We start from the raw sequence: 16,938 nt of genomic DNA on the forward strand, positions 1-16,938 counted from the left end.
CGGACCAAAAGGGGGAAGGTACGGTGATCTCTCATTGAGTCATAACCGTGTATGTACCCAATGCGGAGCTTGTAGACCATCCCAAAAGAATGCATAAGAACTACTCGTGTGAACCCTCTTTGGGATTCTTTATTCTCTTTTTTGTTATAAGTTTAGTAAAATGTGTACTTGACAAGAAGTAGAACACACTGTAATTGAAGGTCACCGCTGCGGGCCGTCGACATTTTTATTTTTAATATCTCAGGGTAAGGATACGAGAAAAAGGGATTTGTTAGAAATCTGATGAGAGTAAATTTAATGTTGTGTCGTTTCGACAAATCGAAACTCGAAAGCATAATTAAGGCACGGGTCATCGTCGATATTGTCTTAAGGGTAGTGTCGTAATTTCAGCATAACTACATATGTTTAGAGTTTATAAGCAGGAGTTACGCCCTCTTATTTCATTTTCAACCAGCGCGAGAAACGCAGCGTTTTCCAACGGGAGGAGAGAATCGACATCTACCGAAACAGTAACACCGCCAATCTCAATCGCCAGTAAAATCTGTAGGCATCTTCATTTCATTTCTCTTGTGCACTGTTAATTGACAAGCAAGAGACGCGCAAAGCAAAGCCATGCCTGGTGGATGCAGCATCAGAGCTCTATGGATCCTCAACAATTTCGACGCCGTCGTTTTCTCCCGGTACATTATTCTTAATCTTTTATTGCTCTACCTAATTACGCCGTCGTTTCTTTTCCTTAGCTAAGCCTAGGAACTGCTTTCAATTTAAATTACTGTGCATCCAATCCAAACATTGACCTTGCGTAAAATCATTTCGGTTGTGATTTTAAATTGAAATTTTCGTTTTTATTATATTAGGAGGTTTCCAGTAGTGGAGAGGCGGTGGCGAGAAGCTTGCAAGACCGAAAATGAGAGCTGTATCGAGGATCCTATTAAGTACAATGTTTTGCCTTTAGTACCGACTGATTCGGAGTTAGCTTCTGCATTTGCTGAGAGAAAAAGAAGGTTCGGATTCACTTACTCCATTGCTTCTCAAATTAATATTCAAAATGTGTAATAGATGTGTTGAATAATGATGCAGTTGCTGTTCTTGTTAATTTTAGAATACTTGCTAACTGCATTTCTAGATTGACCTTCCTAGTTCGAAAATATAGTATTTTTGTTCTGCATTGCTCACTTTGGGACCACAACTGGATAAATGAGTTTCTTTAGTTGCATCAGTTTCACTACAATGTGATAGATTGTCAAGCGAATGTATGCTGGTTATATCATGTTGTCTTGGATTACTGGTTCTCTTGCAAAGATTTTTACAGTTTATTTTCTAATTGTGATTGTGGTTGTTTTTTCATGTAGCTTGTGGTAACTTTCCGTTGACATATCATGGATTATCATTAATAGTTTATCTGAATTTATGTAGGGAGGGATCTGTGCGGGGATTTGGTGTACGAGTGAGTCAGTCAACTGAAGGTTCTGATTCATGGGTTGATGATCCTATTACTCGCCATGTTATAGGCCTTTATATTGATACAGAGGAAGGAGGAGAGAATCATCTTCTATGGCCATTGATATTGCATGTAAAAGGCCCTTATTGCATCCTTGTGTTGCCTCAAGTTGAACCGAGGCATTTAAAAGCATATGCAAGATTATGTAAAAAATCTGATTGTGGAAATGCTGTAGGAGTGGATGACAGTTTATCTTCCCTCCTGCTTGATCTTCCGTCCATCACAGGGTATGGTAAGTTACTTGCATTGTTTTTTTAAAAAGAATAGCATGAGAAGGTCACTGCCCAAAGTCACCAACTTTGAATCGGCTAACATCAGAACTTTTAGCATTCCCAAATGAATTTTTTGTAAAGCTTGATTAAATAATAAGTGTCTCTCCTGCTCTTTCCTTGGTTATTTGTTTTAAGGTAATGATATGTATTTGTACATTTATAAACATGCTTGACTGGATTTCTTGTTTTAATCTCAATAATGATGAAATGCGATCATTATCTCTCCCTTTTGCTTCCTTGACTTAGTTTGTTTGTTCCTCCCAAACAAGGAAAATGGAGCTGGCCTTGTACAAACTTGGCTTTTACCCTCTCAAATGATTTAGTTAGTACACATGGTTAACTTAGAGCTTTCCCATTTTCCATCGTAGGGCATTCATGGTAGCACATGCTATTGGTGATATAATTACTGGTGATGTGGTGGAACCTGAAGTGGTGGTAAGTGCATCACCATCAGTTGGAGGGTTGTTGGATTCACTGACTGGCAGTATTGGAATATCGGGCATCTCATCAAGAGCAAAGCCTGTTGCTGCTCCTGTTGCTTCTACTGCACCTTCTGGTGCTGCTGCAGTGGGAACGGTTGCATCAGATGCTCCGAAACTTGGTTCTAGGCCTTTAGAGAAGGATGCACTTCGAAGTTTCATAAGCAGCGCAATGCCCTTTGGTTGGTACCTTTTATTATGGTATTTCTCATCTCAGATTTCTTTATCTTCAATTTTTTGCTTGTGGATCAATATGTGTTTCCCTAATATAGAGATTTTTGACATTTTTTGTATAGGTACACCTGTGGACCTGAGCTATTCCAATATCTTTGCTATCAAGGTTAATGGCTTTCCATCATCAGAACTGCCACCCCAAGACCTTAAGCAACCAGCTTGGAAACCATATCTGTACAAAGGAAAGCAAAGATTGCTATTCACAATTCATGAGACAGTTCATGCTGCAATGTATGACAGGGATGAGATTCCTGATAGTTTATCAGTCTCGGGTCAAATAAACTGCCGAGCAGAACTGGAAGGTATGCCCGATGTGTCATTTCCCTTGACAGGGTTGAACAGTGCTCATGTAGAGGTTTTATCATTTCATCCTTCTGCACAAGTTCCTGAGCAAGGTGTGGATAAGCAGGCTGTGATGTTTTCACCACCATTAGGTAATTTCGTTTTAATGCGTTATCAGGCAATCTGTGGCCTTGGACCACCTGTGAAAGGATTTTACCAATTGTCAATGGTCTCTGAAGATGAAGGTGCATTTTTATTTAAGTTGTGTCTGATGGAAAGCTACAAGGCTCCTCTGACAATGGAGTTCTGTAATGTGACAATGCTGTTTCCAAGAAGAAGAGTTGTTTCTTTTGATGGGTTACCATCAATTGGAACAGTTTCAAATAATGAGCACTCAGTTGAATGGAAAATTATGACAAGTGGACGAGCATTGACAGGGAGAAGCCTTGAGGCGACTTTCCCTGGAACAGTTAAATTTGCACCATGGCAAACCCAAAGATCGTCATCTGGGGGAACTGTGGATGAAGATAGTGATATTGAGACTGATAATACAAATAATGTGGTAAATATAGAGGAATTTTTAATGGAGAAAATGAATATGGATCTCCCTCCTGTTGATCTAGAGGAGCCATTTTGCTGGCAAGCATACAATTACGCAAAAGTATGTGCTGTTCTATTTTCACAGTAGTTGGTTAATTGATTCTAAAACTTTTCAAACTCATTTCTCATGAATTACAGAATTTATTCTTTTCCATATATGACATTACTTGTCTAAATGAGATCACTATTTGCAAATTATATAGCACTTATTTGTTTAACAAATAGAAACCGAAGGAACTTTGGAATAGATATTTTAGGACCCACTGTCAACTTGATTTTTGCCAACATCAAATGCAAGTACTTAACTATCCTGGGAAATATTAGTTTTGGGTTTTCCCTCTAATTTTTCCAAAGTAGGAACTGTTGTATCTTTTCTTCTAAAAGGAAAGTAGGTCTCATTGGCTTTTTACAGTTCTTAATATTCTTACACATAATCTTGTGAAATCAATAAATCATCATTTTTCTCTGTTACCAATGACCGGCTGGAGGACTACTCTGTGTGAAGTTGTTTGTTTGAGATCTGATCAAGGCTATCGTATTTGATCCTAAATTTTGGCTTAAAAGGTTATGCCTTTGATTATCAACATTCTCGTTAATTTTTTTATGGTAGTTAAGGGACACCTTTGTTCCTTTCAAATAAACAAGAGCGAAACTTTTTGTGAGATCAATTTGAAAAATGATTCAATTAAAGTTTTATTTTGTTGTTTGGATGCTATGAATCTGTGTTTTACAATTAGTGTAATGTGTTTTTCAGATACGCTTAACAATTTCCTTTTGCTAAGACTTTTAGTTTTTGACTCTCTATTACAGGTTTCTTTCAAGATTATTGGTGCTTCAATATCGGGAATGTCCATTGACCCTAAATCTGTAAGTTTTTTAACTTATCTATCATGTTGAAGTTAAATGGCTATTGCATAATGTGATACGTACGTGGGACACTTTTGAGTATAGTGAGGGAGTTCTTGTGTGTGCATTTTATTCATTCAAAGTCCTCTCCAAAAGCTGCTCTACGGATGTAGTGTAGGTTATAATCTGATTTTTCTATGTGAAAGTTACTCAAAGCTTTAACAAAATTTTTCAAGAACCAGTTTATCTGTTTAGTACTCCAATCATTTTGAATATGTAACCAGAGACGCGGAAAACAAGAACAAAACAAGAAAAAGATATTTCTTCCAACTCTTGCAAAATACATTCTCTTTCTGAATTCTCAAGTGAAGTAGTAGTCATTCCAGCATATCTTATCCACTACGTCCTTTGTCATTTGCCTTTATAAAGATTTCATAATTGATTAAACGATTGTCTTTGATGACGGTTTCTGTTCTTACATGGTAGCAGTTTTTGATCGATCCATGCTAATTCCCTTAACTACATTTGCATCTTTATCTCTGTATTCAATTTAAAAACCTTCTACATTGAGAAATTTCCATAACTTTCACATCCATGTTTCCTTGTCAATTTATGCTATCAACAGGCATGATATGGTAAGCTTTAAGAAGCCTAGCCTTATTGCTATGTCAATTAGTAGTGGTGCTTAAGTTGTTTGTGCCATTTGCAGGTAAGCATCTATCCAGCTGTAAAAGCACCTGTGGAATTCTCAGCTCAGGTAGGGAAGTCACTGGAAAACATTCATTATTTTTGGTTGAATTTCATTTTCTACTTTTTGGTTTTCTAGAACAGAAAAAACCATTGCACTAGTATGCGAAAATTGGCAATGATCACCAGCAGAACTAATTATTGATTAAATTTCTCTGTGACTGGTTCATCATGATATCTGTCATCATGAAATATTTTCATTATTTTAGCAGTTGGATGCATATTTTTGTCTTTGTTGCCACTGCCCTTTGATGTATGGAAAACTTGTCTGTACTAGTAATGGCAATGAAATATTTGCTGAAGTTAGCAAGTGGATGAACTTCTTTTGATCCCTTACAATCTTGATGAAATCTGCCATAAACTGGTGCTTTATTTGGGAGTTTTTTCCCCCAGTTTTGAATGTACTAATTGATATGATCTGACATATTTTCTATGGGATACAGGTTACTTCTGGTGATTATATTTTGTGGAATACATTAGGAAAATGCCCGTCTGTTGCCACAGCAAAAACATAGGAGGATTGATGGCAAGTTGGCAACTTGGAAAACACACTGTGATTATAAAAGAAGAATCCTTTCTGTTGTTTCTCTTGGCCATTCAACTATTGATGAACCATTGCGTAGAAACATTATGTATGCTGCTGGCAGGTGATTATGCTGACATATGTTTGGCGTCAATTTTGGCCCAGGAAATGGAGGCTTCCCGGGAACTGAAGGTTTCTTTGATCGTTGTTGTTATAGATCTGGTTTTAAGTCGACAATGATTTGTAATGGTATTGTTCAGTCATTGCTATTGTCGAGGAAGGACGTGTCAGCTAAGACAGTATATAGCTAAGAACCTCATAACTTTGATTGCGCCGTTTTGGACAGCTTTGCCTACGTGGAAGTATAATGGATGCCTTGGTGTATCCAGAATAAATCTATCACTACCATGGAAAGGAGGATGCCCGTTTAAGGAAGAAGTAGTTGAATATAATGACCTGGATTTAAACCTTAAAATTTGAGAATTACCGATTGTCATTGTTCCGCGATTGGATTTGAGTTTAGTTAGCTGACATCTCTAAGTATATTTTCAACTCAGTGTGGACACATGCTTTGTACTGCATGCACTGCCATTTGTCTGTCTACATAAAAATTCATGCATTTATTACAACTGTCCCTCACCCCATAAGTTATGGAGGACGGCTAAAGGCTTCTTCCTACATGTCCCTGCTCATCTTCAACTCCACAGCACTCAAGCTTCCAGAGAGAAATAACGGATGCGTTGATGAACGGGAAAGATCATAAGGAGCCCAAGGATGAGCAAAGCACAAGGCTTTCTAGCTTCTGATCTCAACCAAGGCTTCCCCTCTCTCTCTCCAGTGAGAGTGAACTAATAGGACCCGGATGCAAATTCCTATATATCCCTTCGATATTATCACCTTCCAATCCATGTTGATTCCATCTATGATTAACTGGCTTAATGTTCCAAGCCAACACGAGCAAAAATAGTGGCAATAACCCCAAATCATAAATCCTTTTCTTTTATTGCACTTCCATCCACTCTTCAACTCTGTGTGTACCCACCTTTTCGCCGCCAAAACTTTTTCCTCCAAATCAACTTCCCATAACTTTGCGATCTCATCAACAACAACGAGGTCTGAGTCTTAAGTAAATGACCATCCTCACATTTGGTTGAAAAATGTCAGCAAGATAGATTCTTTGCATAATTTAGAGGCTGATCAAGGCCTTGTCTAATGGATCTTGATATTTTGCCGTGTACCCTTTTGGAGTCAAAGCCATAAATCTTGAAATTAAGATAAGGGAAGGTGGATTTGATGCTGGAAATTAGCTCAGGCTCGAAACGAGCTAAGAGGAAATGAAATGAGAGGCTTTGAGGGCAAGTTGAGTGCTGCAGTATTAAGAATATTGCTGCTATTGTGCCTCGGAGGTAATTGGCATCAAGGGTCAGGGCAATGTGGAAGCTTTGAGGACCCTCCGTTTGCCAAATAATTTTCCAAATCTGACCCTCATCTCTATGCTTGGCTATAGATATAACATTATAAGCACACTTCATCGTGAAGACCCAGTTATTAGACTCAGTCCAAAACACTTGATCTTCTCCTTTAACATCACCGGGAGGCTACAAAGAAGCAATCCTCAGAATTATATTATTAGAAAGCAATTTGGCGAAAATATCCCACTACCAATTCCCATTTCCATATACAAATTCAAATGCCACCTTATTCATAATGGTCTCAGGTACTAGAGTGAGGGCACAGGATATTAAAGGCCAAGTTTTAGTTGCCCAGATATCCCACTAGAATCTAACTGTTCTGCCATCTCTTACATTCCATCGGGTGCCCGTCAAAATTTCCTACCAAACGAAACCAATAGACTTTTACAAGTGAGACCCGTAACTCATTGGCAGGGCATGGGGACGATTTACATTATCAATGCCATATTCAGTAAGCAACACTTGAGACCATAGAATAATTGGCGACACAATAAGGTTCCATCCCACCTTCATAAGCGAGGCTCTGTTCATCAAATCCAAGTTTTTGAAGCCTAAACCACCACCGCTTTTAGGTTGGCAAACCATATCCCAAATGAACAAGACTTATCTTTTGCTGAGTATTTATGCCACTCTAAAAAAACTTCTTGCATCCATGGTCTATTTTACCTTTGATACTTATAAGCAGGTTTATTGTTTGCATAGCATAGACGAGAATAGATTGGATAACTGATTAAACAAGTGTGATTTTTCCAGCCAATGATAAATGAGATGCATTCCATCCAAAGAGCCGCTTATTCACCTTATCAATAATGCTCTGGTAAGTTCTCTTAATAACCCGAGAGTGAAAAAGGGGCATACTTAGAATACTCTAATCTTTTTAGTCTCATCTTGCTTAACATTCTTAGAGGAAAAAAATTTTGAGTTTTTGCCTTATTTACCCGGGCTCCTGAACCGCTACAGTAGGTACCAAGGACAGAGCAGAGAATGGTAGCTTGCTCACACAAGGCCTCAGCTAATAAAAGAATGTCATCAGCAAAGAAAAGATAGGTAAGAAAAATGCAATGTTGGGACAGTCGTATTGGTTTCCACCTTCCCATGTTCACAGTGTGACAAATGCCGTGGCCAAGTCTCTCAATGAAAAGAACAAAAATATAAGCCGATATTGGATCCCCCTGTCTTATTCCCTTTGACGGCCTAAATTCATTTATGAGCTCGCCATTCCGAAGTAAATTCATTTGAATAGTGGTAACGCATTCCATAATGATTTGTACAAAATCAGTGGGAATTCCTGCTTCCAAGAGAGTCTCATGAATAAAACTCCTACTCAGTCTGTCATAAGACTTTTTCAAGTCCATTTTAATCGCCATTTGACCTTTCGTCCCCTTATTATTTCTCATCGAAGGCATAACTTCCTGCGCAACAACTATGTTTTTAATAATATGTCTGCCGGGAAAAAAACTTGTTCGCTGTGGGCCAATTAAGTGGGGGAGAATAGTTTGTAAGTCTATTCCCAATCATCTTTGTCACTGTCTTGTACACAACATTGCACAAGCTTATGTGGTGATATATTGTCAAGCTCAGAAGATTATCACTCTTTAGGACTAGAACAAATAGGCTTCTATTGATCTTAACATGAAGGGTGCCATTACGAAAAACCTCTTTCACAAAGTGGCAAATAGATGGGCCTACAACACTCCACTGAGATTGATAAAAAATAGCATTAAGGCCGTCAACCCTTGGAGCTTTTAAAGGCTTCATACTGAAAACAACGTTTTTAATCTCCATATCATTGACAAGGCCATTAACAAGGGACAGACTAGCACCATCCAGCACAGGGAAAAAAAAATTGGAAAGGTACGGTTGGAGATTGTTGTTCTCCTCAGTATAAAGGGCAGAAAAGCAACCAACTGCATACTGCTTAATATACTTAGTATCATTCAACCACTGACCAGAGTCATTAGTTATAGCATCAATCCGATTCCACCGTCTTCTGGTTTTCTGGTGAAAAAACATTGTATTTCTTCCCCATGCATTATCCAATCCTTCCCAGAGTTCTGATACTAAAGTATTTCTTCCTAAGAAAGGACTTCCTCTAGTTCCCTTTTCAATTTCAATTCAAGGCCAATAAGGCCTTTAGTAGTATATCTTTCAAACACTTTTTGAATGCCTCCAATTGGAGCTAGGAGTCTACGCTTTCGGTGGTAAATATTACCAAACAAATTCTGATTCTAATGGGACATATTTTGGGTAAAATTCTGAGCCGCTTAGAGATAAAAGGCTTCCAAGTTCCAGTTTGACATAGCAAAGTTGCCAAAATCTTTATTTGTGATCTATGCTGCCAAAAACCTAAACGGCATATGGCCTTTCTTCCTCTTATCACTTTTCTGAAATCGAACAAGAATAGGTCTGTGATCAAAATCAATTCTCAGAAGATGAAGAACCAAACTATCAACAAAGTTATACAACTACTCCTCGTGGCAAACTGCTCTATCCAACTTTTTAAACAAAGACCCGCGAGATCAAGTGAATTTAGGACCTCGAAACTGGAGGTCATACATCTTGATAAAATGGAACTAATTATTAAAAAGCTCAAAAACACCATTGTTGTGCGAAGACCTCCCTTGTTTCTCAGAGGCATAGAGAATGGAGTTGAAATCACCACTAACAAGCCACAGACCTTGTATAGAACTTACAATCCTTCCAAGATTCTCCTAAAGATGTTTACTATGACTAGGAACAAGGCCAGCATAAATAGTTGTGATCCACGATACAAGTCCCTGGTTCTTTGTAATTTTAAAGTGAATACATTGTTTATGGTTTAAAACAATATCTACCTCAAAGAAACCCTTCCACAAAAGCCAAATGCCTCTAGAAAACCCATTAACTTCTACTCGATAAGACTTATCAAAGCCATTCTTCTGAATGAAGTCATCCGCTTTGATGCCACTAATTTGAGACTCCAGAATAACAACCAGAGTCGGCTTATAATTATTGGTCAAAGATTTAAATGATCGACGAAAATTCTGTAAAGCAGCTCTCTGAACATTCCAAAACATGATAGAGACAGCCATAAATGATGAAAACAAATAAGAGAGATGAGTATTACTAAATAAGCAAAGAGGCTTCATGAATCACGTCTATAGCATTTTCATCATCTAACGAAATATCCTTCTCAAATGATTCCATTACATTTTTGCTTTCACCCATGTACTCGCTGTTGTCGTCATCATCATCCATGTTCATTGTTTTACCCAAAATTGCATGGTTACGAGGATCCTCTTGCGGCTGGGCCTTATGACTGTCAAAATTTGAAGTAGAAATATCCTTAAGTGAAACAGAATTGATATTGGTGGTAGGCTTAGTGATTGTAGTTAGAGCTGGGTCAAAGGAGACAGCAGAGTGGAATAAAGGGTTTAAGGTAATGGCAACAATTTTTGGGTTAGGATTGTGTGCAAAGTGTGCATGGTTCTGGTGGAGGGGTACGTAATTTTTGCATGGGTGTGGGCTTGGGATTTTTAGTGATGGGGTCATTTTTTGGTTTTACAATATTATTCAACTTACTTGTCACAAGTTCTGAATTTTGGTTCTCGTTGTGGCTCGTCTTGATAGCAGCTTGTTTCTTCTGGGACTTGGCATTTCAAAAGTTGTAATTGGCTTGAAACTGGTTGGTCAATACAGTGGTAAAAGATTTCGGATTAAAATCTTCTTCTGTCATTACTTAATTAACAGAAGCCAAAATTCCAAAACGAGATTCCTAACCAAAATTATTCCCCTGACCACATATTGGATCCCACATAATCTCTTTTCTGTTTTGAAGCTGGTTTTTTCCTTTTCTGGTCACCACCATCCAAGGGCTGAATTTCAGAATATGATCAACATTGCCCTCAACGTCCTTTATTACTGTTTTTTCAATTTTGTTTTCTCCAGTAACAGCCTCTAACCTGTTTGTTTTTTCATCTATGATAATTCGATCAGGGCATTTTTCACTATTATGCTCATATTTACCATAATTGAAACAGACATTAGGTAGCCATTCATACAGTCATACTTTAAAGTTTGCCATCTAAGAGAAATTGGGACACAACTGGTTTATTTAGCACAACCTCAACAGCGATTCGAGCAAATCTACCTCTCATAGATGATGAATTTGTATTGTAATGAATCTGAATTACCATACCGATGATCTGCCTTAACTTACGAAGCATACGTTTATAATAGTAGTGAAAGGCCATACTAAGTAGTCGAATCCAGGCAATGATCAAATGAATTTCTTGCATGGAAGCGTCAAATTGAAAAGTCCACGGCTGTACTATAAGATAGTGTCCCATAATCGTCCACGGTCCTTGAGTTAAGGCAAACTCAACATCCCCCTCTACCTTAAAACTAAAAATGAAATAGTCATTTTCAAGATCAATGATTGAAAACCCTAGTGTCGAACTCCAAAGGGTTTCAAGCCAATTGCAAAGAGCTTTGTACCCAATGTGTCTTCCCAACAATTTAACCACCACTGCGTGTTGCCATGGCCTGATCAACTGAGCATGAACTTTTTTAGAGAAACCAATGGATGGTATATTGTCAGTACCGCCAGTAATAATATCCTTTGATTCAAAAATTAATAAATCTTCACAACCTACCAACTCATTTTCAATTGACTTCTGTGATTCCATTAATTTATCTCTGAAGGATAAGTGCTCAGGATTATCCTCGTCTTCACCCTGAGCCCTAAACTTACCCTTTTTTTGTCAGATGACACCATCGACCATAGGCAGCGAATGGTCCTTTTCACGACTCATTCTTTGTAGCTGTAACATTTGATATTAGAGCTAGGCAACAAATAAGGAGCAAATCCTACTAATGAAGCAACCCTTGGCGCACATATAGGGAAATATTTAATGCATCCTTTCGGAATAAAAAAGCCAAGGAATATGCTCATACATGCTTGATTTTAAAACAATTCCAAAAGTTTTTAAAGCAACCATTATGATTGGATAGAGACAAGACTAGTATGAACACAATCGGCAAGGATATTAACATGGTTAATATCAGAGTTATATGTTAAAGAGAGGACACTTTTTAATAAAATCTACCCTCGAGGACAGGGGTATTTTTAAGGGGGAAGAAATGTTATGATCTCCAATCTTTTTTTTTTTAATTTTAAATTGTATTTATCCTATTGATTGTGATTAATATGTACTTGGACTCAGTAAACTAGTAGTTAGTTAATTAGCTAATTATTTGCATTAGCCTATGATTGTGGCATTTATTCTTTGGTTTTAAGTTTTATATGTAAACTACTATTTAAATTAATATCAATGTCAATAATGATCGGTTGATATATTTTATCTTGCAACTGAGTAGTTGTACTGGGAGGTATTTGGTCCCTCGAAGTATCAAAAACATGTTTATGAAGGTTTAGGTTCCCTAAAATTAACCTATTTATTGCTTGTAGGTTTAGGTTTCTGAGAATTAACTTATTTATTGCTCGCTCTTTTTGTTTTTGTTTTTTTTTTCCTATTGCAAGCAATTTGTATGTGTGACAATATGGAGGTGATTCTTTCTTTAAAATGTTCCATAGGTGGCTAACATTGTTGTTTGACGAATAGTTATAGCCTATCATTAGAGTATACCACCAGTCATCTAAGTCCAGGCAGAATAACTCATTGTAGAGGAGGATGCATAACATGGCAGGGGCATTGGTGAGTTCAAAAGGCTACTACGTACGATTGCAAATTTGATCCACTAAAATTTTATTATATTCCTCTTTCAAATATAAGTTAGAAGTATTTATGCTCAAAACTTAAATAAGCCGTGATCTTTATTTATTTCAAATTTAAAAGTGCTACACTTAATTCCGGTACACTAACAATTTAAGTTATTTTAAAATAAAAAGTCCTTAATACCCCTAATCAATTTAAATTATTTTAAAAATTGTAAACATCCATCAAAATGAAATATTATGTATGTGTTATGACAATATTGTCTTTAATAAGTTGATTTTTTTTCTTTTGATGAGTTAATAGGCTGTGTTAATTACCGAGTTTTATAATTTTTTTATCTTTCTATATTTTCTTGGCTTAGAAACTAAAAAATGTAAACAAATTGAGGAATACATTACTTAAACGTTTGGTAAAGCTTATTTTATGTATTATCAATGAGAGAATATAGTCTTATGTAAGAAATCAAATTAATATAGAATCCACGATGTGATAAAAATGAAATTATCTTATTATGAAATAAAACTTTAAAAGAAAATCACATATACAAATAGCTTATGTTTATGCCAAAATTCGAAATAAAATTACAGAAATTGGATAATTAACTTGACTTATCATGGACAATATTGTCACATTGCACCCAAAAAAAATTACTTTGATGGATGTTCATGGTTTGTAAATATAATTTAAATTGATTAAGGGTATTATGGACTTTTTATTATAAAATAACTTAAATTGTTAGGTGGTGATATTTCGACCCCATAAATTTTATTAACGCACCCCAATATTAAGAAATTATTACAACAAGTACACATTATTTTTAAAAAATTCAAATTAAGAAGAAATTTAAAAATTTAACCAATTAAATCCATATTCATTAATTATTTTTTTATGAGACTTTTTTTTTTATTATATTTGATCAATAAGGTTGTTTTAACATAAATTAATATAATTATTCTAACCTCATAAGGTAAAAGTACCAAGAATATCTAAAAATTTACTTTAACTTTAATAAATTTTTATACATAAAATTTGTATATTTTAATTATGTATAAGTAGTACTTTTTTAGTATGATTATTAATATTCCACTAAACTAACGAGATGTAATTAGGACATCTGGAGTATTGAAAATTATTAAATTTTATATAAACATATTAGATTATAAAACATAAAACTAAATGCCTAAACAATTAGTTACAATAATTTATATTTCTTAGAATAATTTGGTTATTTTATATTATAAGGGTAAATTAGTTAAATTAAAAGCAACCTTAAATTGTTAAAGATTGTTAAAAGACAAAGTAAGAAAAAAAATATCGTAAGAATGATTTAATTAATTAATTGTTCAAATTCATTATTAATTTATAATTTTATAAAATAATGTGAACTTATTGTAATTATTTTATGAAGGTGGGGTGGGTTTATAAAAATAGTGTGGTGGAAATATCCACACCCAAATTGATATTGTAAAGAAATTAAGTATAATGTTTTTAAATTTAAGGGGACAAGTATCACAAGTCACTTGAGTTTGGATGTAAGTGCGTCGAACTTGTATTTGAAGGGAAATATGATTTTTCTTTATTCGTTAATATATTATAAAAAAATATTTGGGTTTTACAAAGAACTTCATAGGCCTGTTAATAGCTCCACTCTAAATAAAATTGAAACTGAGCTTCCGACCCAACTCAATAAAGCCCAGTTTGAGTTTTCACATCAATAGGTATGTTTGGGAGCAATCTTTTCAAAAAGCACTTTTGGATAAAAGTGGTTTGTATATGAGTCAATGACACTTGAAAGTATTTTTAAAAAAGTACTCATTATTAGGCACTTCCATTAAAAGATAAGCCTTTTTTTGAAACATATTAAAAGATACTTCAAATGGTCTTTTTATTGGAAAAAGTACTTTCTCGAAAAATAACAATCAAATACTTCTTTGTACAAATATATTTATTTGGCTGTAAACTCATTTTTGTCTTTGTCAAGCAAATAGTGCAATATTAAATGAAAATATTTTTGGGTGTTCGAAAGGCTTTTGCTGGTACCAAAAACATTCATAAAAACATTAAGTCATATCAAATATAGAAAACTTATTCTTTACTCTCAAAGAAGAAAAAGGAAAGGGAAGGTTCTAACTTATCCGACATGCCCTAATCAATTAATCTTTAATTAAACTAGGACTAATTAATCTTTATACATGTATTATTCATGTCACGTTATGCATCTAATCTACTCATAACATATCAACGTTATAATCATTATGTTACATTTACACTGTGATATGTGCACTAAAAAGCATATATGTTCTTATCTCTTTTCCCCTACTACTAGAAGCAATTATAGATTATTGCTTCCCCTAGAGCTCCTAATGAAACCTGTTGGTGGCTCGTTTGGGTCTCAAGAAAATCAGAATATGGTTTACTATAAGATATGCTTCATCACAAATCCTTAATAAAATATATACATAAAAAAAATGTCCAAGTAATCATGAGCAGTACACTGTTAATTTGCTTCCAAAAAAGTACTTATTTAAAACTAAGTATTTAAGAGTTCCAAGATGTCGGCAGTGCAATATCTTTGAATTGAATTAAAATAACTCCACTTCTCAGCCCAAAAAAGCTTAACAACACTTTCCACTCATTCTCACTGGAGAAAGTGCTTAAAATTTGTAGGAGCTTTTTAACACCTACTACAGGAGATTTTGTCCACCGTAATGAATGGATAATGCTAGTGATTTTTTTTTAGTTCTTGAAATTTTATTTGATGGGTTATGTAGAAAGTTGGTTAATAAGTTAATTAAAACTTTTGAAGAGGACAGAGAGTTTGGAGAAGAGGAAACATGATGGCCTCCATGTTTACATATCCATGCCTAAGCTTTAGCTTCCCACATCATCATCAAGAAGGGCATCAAAAAGAGGCCAATGAAGATATGATGTAAATTCTCTGCTTCCACTCTCAATTTGATGAAATCTCTTGAAACTCTCAAACATAAACTTGTTCGCTTTTTCAATTTCATGGTTAATGGAGCCACTTTTTGGCGTTTGCATTGTGCCCAAAGAATAGGAGTGAGTGACGCATGTTCGTGTCAGCTCAACAGCACTCACTCTCTAGATCACTTGCATACACAACAAGGGGACCATTGGTTTTTGGTTACGCATGACAATTGCCAAGCAATTAAATTACATAACGTTGTGACTAAGTGAAAATATGTGTCCCTTTGATCTTTGGTGAGGTTAACATCATCAACATATACGATATAGCAAATTCAATAAAAATGTTGAGTTTTTGGGATACGGGTTAAGTGGGTGAGTTGGACTCTTGGAGGGTATGGCTACCGTACAGTTAATTTCAATTATTTATTATAAACTCTTATAGTTTCAGAAATGGATAGCTAAATTACACTGCATCAGAAATGAACATCCAGATTTTTTTTTTCGATTAATGAATTACATCTATTCGGATGGAACTAAGGGCGTTATAGTACATTAATCTTGGTAGAGTTATAGTACGTTAGTCTTAGTGAGTATGTCAATGATGGGTTTGGATAACTATTTTGAAACGGTAAATTCCAGCTGGCCATTGGGACAAACTATAAATGTTTGAGCAATCATACATGCGGTTCTACTGTAGCATGACCCTGAGTAGGAATACGCCATGATTGAGTGGGACTCTGATGTACAGAAGCAGACTTGAAACGTACGGGAAACGAAAGAAACAAACAAAGAAGCAAAAGACGGACAATAGACACCAGACAGTAGAGAAGATAGAATTGTAAAGGCAAATGGGCAAGAGTCAGGAAAAAGATGTGTCATGTGTCAATGAATGTCATAGGTCACTCAGTAAAATGATCGCTTGCGTGGAGCAATCGAGAGAGATTTTGATTCTTATTCTTATTGATTTTATTATATTTCTTTTGTTTATATATATACACACTAATTTTAGAATATGTAGACAGATTTATAAATGGTTATTAATTCATCACTCCACCCATCAGCACGAGAAATGATGTAGCGTGTTTGCTCATCATGCTCATATGCCTTCGATCGAGATAGATTTGAGTTTCGCCTCTGGCTGCTGGGCTCGAGGCAAAACACTCATTTTCATATATGGTTGTGTTTCGTTTATGTGACTTTGTGGGGGCAACAATAAGCAACTATTTATTAGGATCATAATTAATTCTATGCTTCTATGGCCGGTTAAAAAGCAGCTGCCTAACAAATATGCACAATCTTAATTAATTTGCTTCCCAAATCCAAGCCTCTCCGAGGTA

General features: G+C 35.6%; 2 protein-coding genes across 2 annotated transcripts; one reads left to right on the plus strand and one right to left on the minus strand.

The window, feature by feature from the left end:
• The first annotated feature begins 94 nt into the window (after window positions 1-94).
• LOC102630193 (AP-5 complex subunit mu) lies at window positions 95-6,162 on the plus strand. Its single transcript, XM_006489160.4, has 8 exons — window positions 95-680; window positions 858-1,004; window positions 1,417-1,728; window positions 2,142-2,434; window positions 2,549-3,429; window positions 4,179-4,235; window positions 4,924-4,971; window positions 5,405-6,162. Exons 1-8 carry the CDS (start codon window positions 613-615, stop codon window positions 5,474-5,476), a joined length of 1,878 nt encoding a protein of 625 aa, XP_006489223.1. The 5' UTR covers window positions 95-612; the 3' UTR covers window positions 5,477-6,162.
• LOC127903729 (probable galacturonosyltransferase-like 4) lies at window positions 6,160-8,330 on the minus strand. The gene is given in 6 exon segments (XM_052444391.1): window positions 6,160-6,263; window positions 6,266-6,329; window positions 6,332-6,522; window positions 6,525-6,606; window positions 6,608-6,661; window positions 6,663-8,330. Coding segments are annotated over 6 exon segments (849 nt in total). The 5' UTR covers window positions 7,017-8,330.
• Between the last annotated feature and the right edge of the window lie 8,608 nt (window positions 8,331-16,938).

The sequence above is a fragment of the Citrus sinensis genome, chromosome 1 (genome assembly GCF_022201045.2).
Source record: "Citrus sinensis cultivar Valencia sweet orange chromosome 1, DVS_A1.0, whole genome shotgun sequence".
NCBI lineage: Eukaryota > Viridiplantae > Streptophyta > Magnoliopsida > Sapindales > Rutaceae > Citrus > Citrus sinensis.

Coding starts and splice junctions, on each gene's coding strand:
- LOC102630193 (XM_006489160.4), top strand. CDS start 613: ATGCCTGGTGGATGCAGCATCAGAGCTCTATGGATCCTCAACAATTTC. Junction 1,729..2,141: donor GATCTTCCGTCCATCACAGG/GTATGGTAAGTT, acceptor TTTCCATCGTAG/GGCATTCATGGTAGCACATG. Junction 4,236..4,923: donor TGTCCATTGACCCTAAATCT/GTAAGTTTTTTA, acceptor TGCCATTTGCAG/GTAAGCATCTATCCAGCTGT.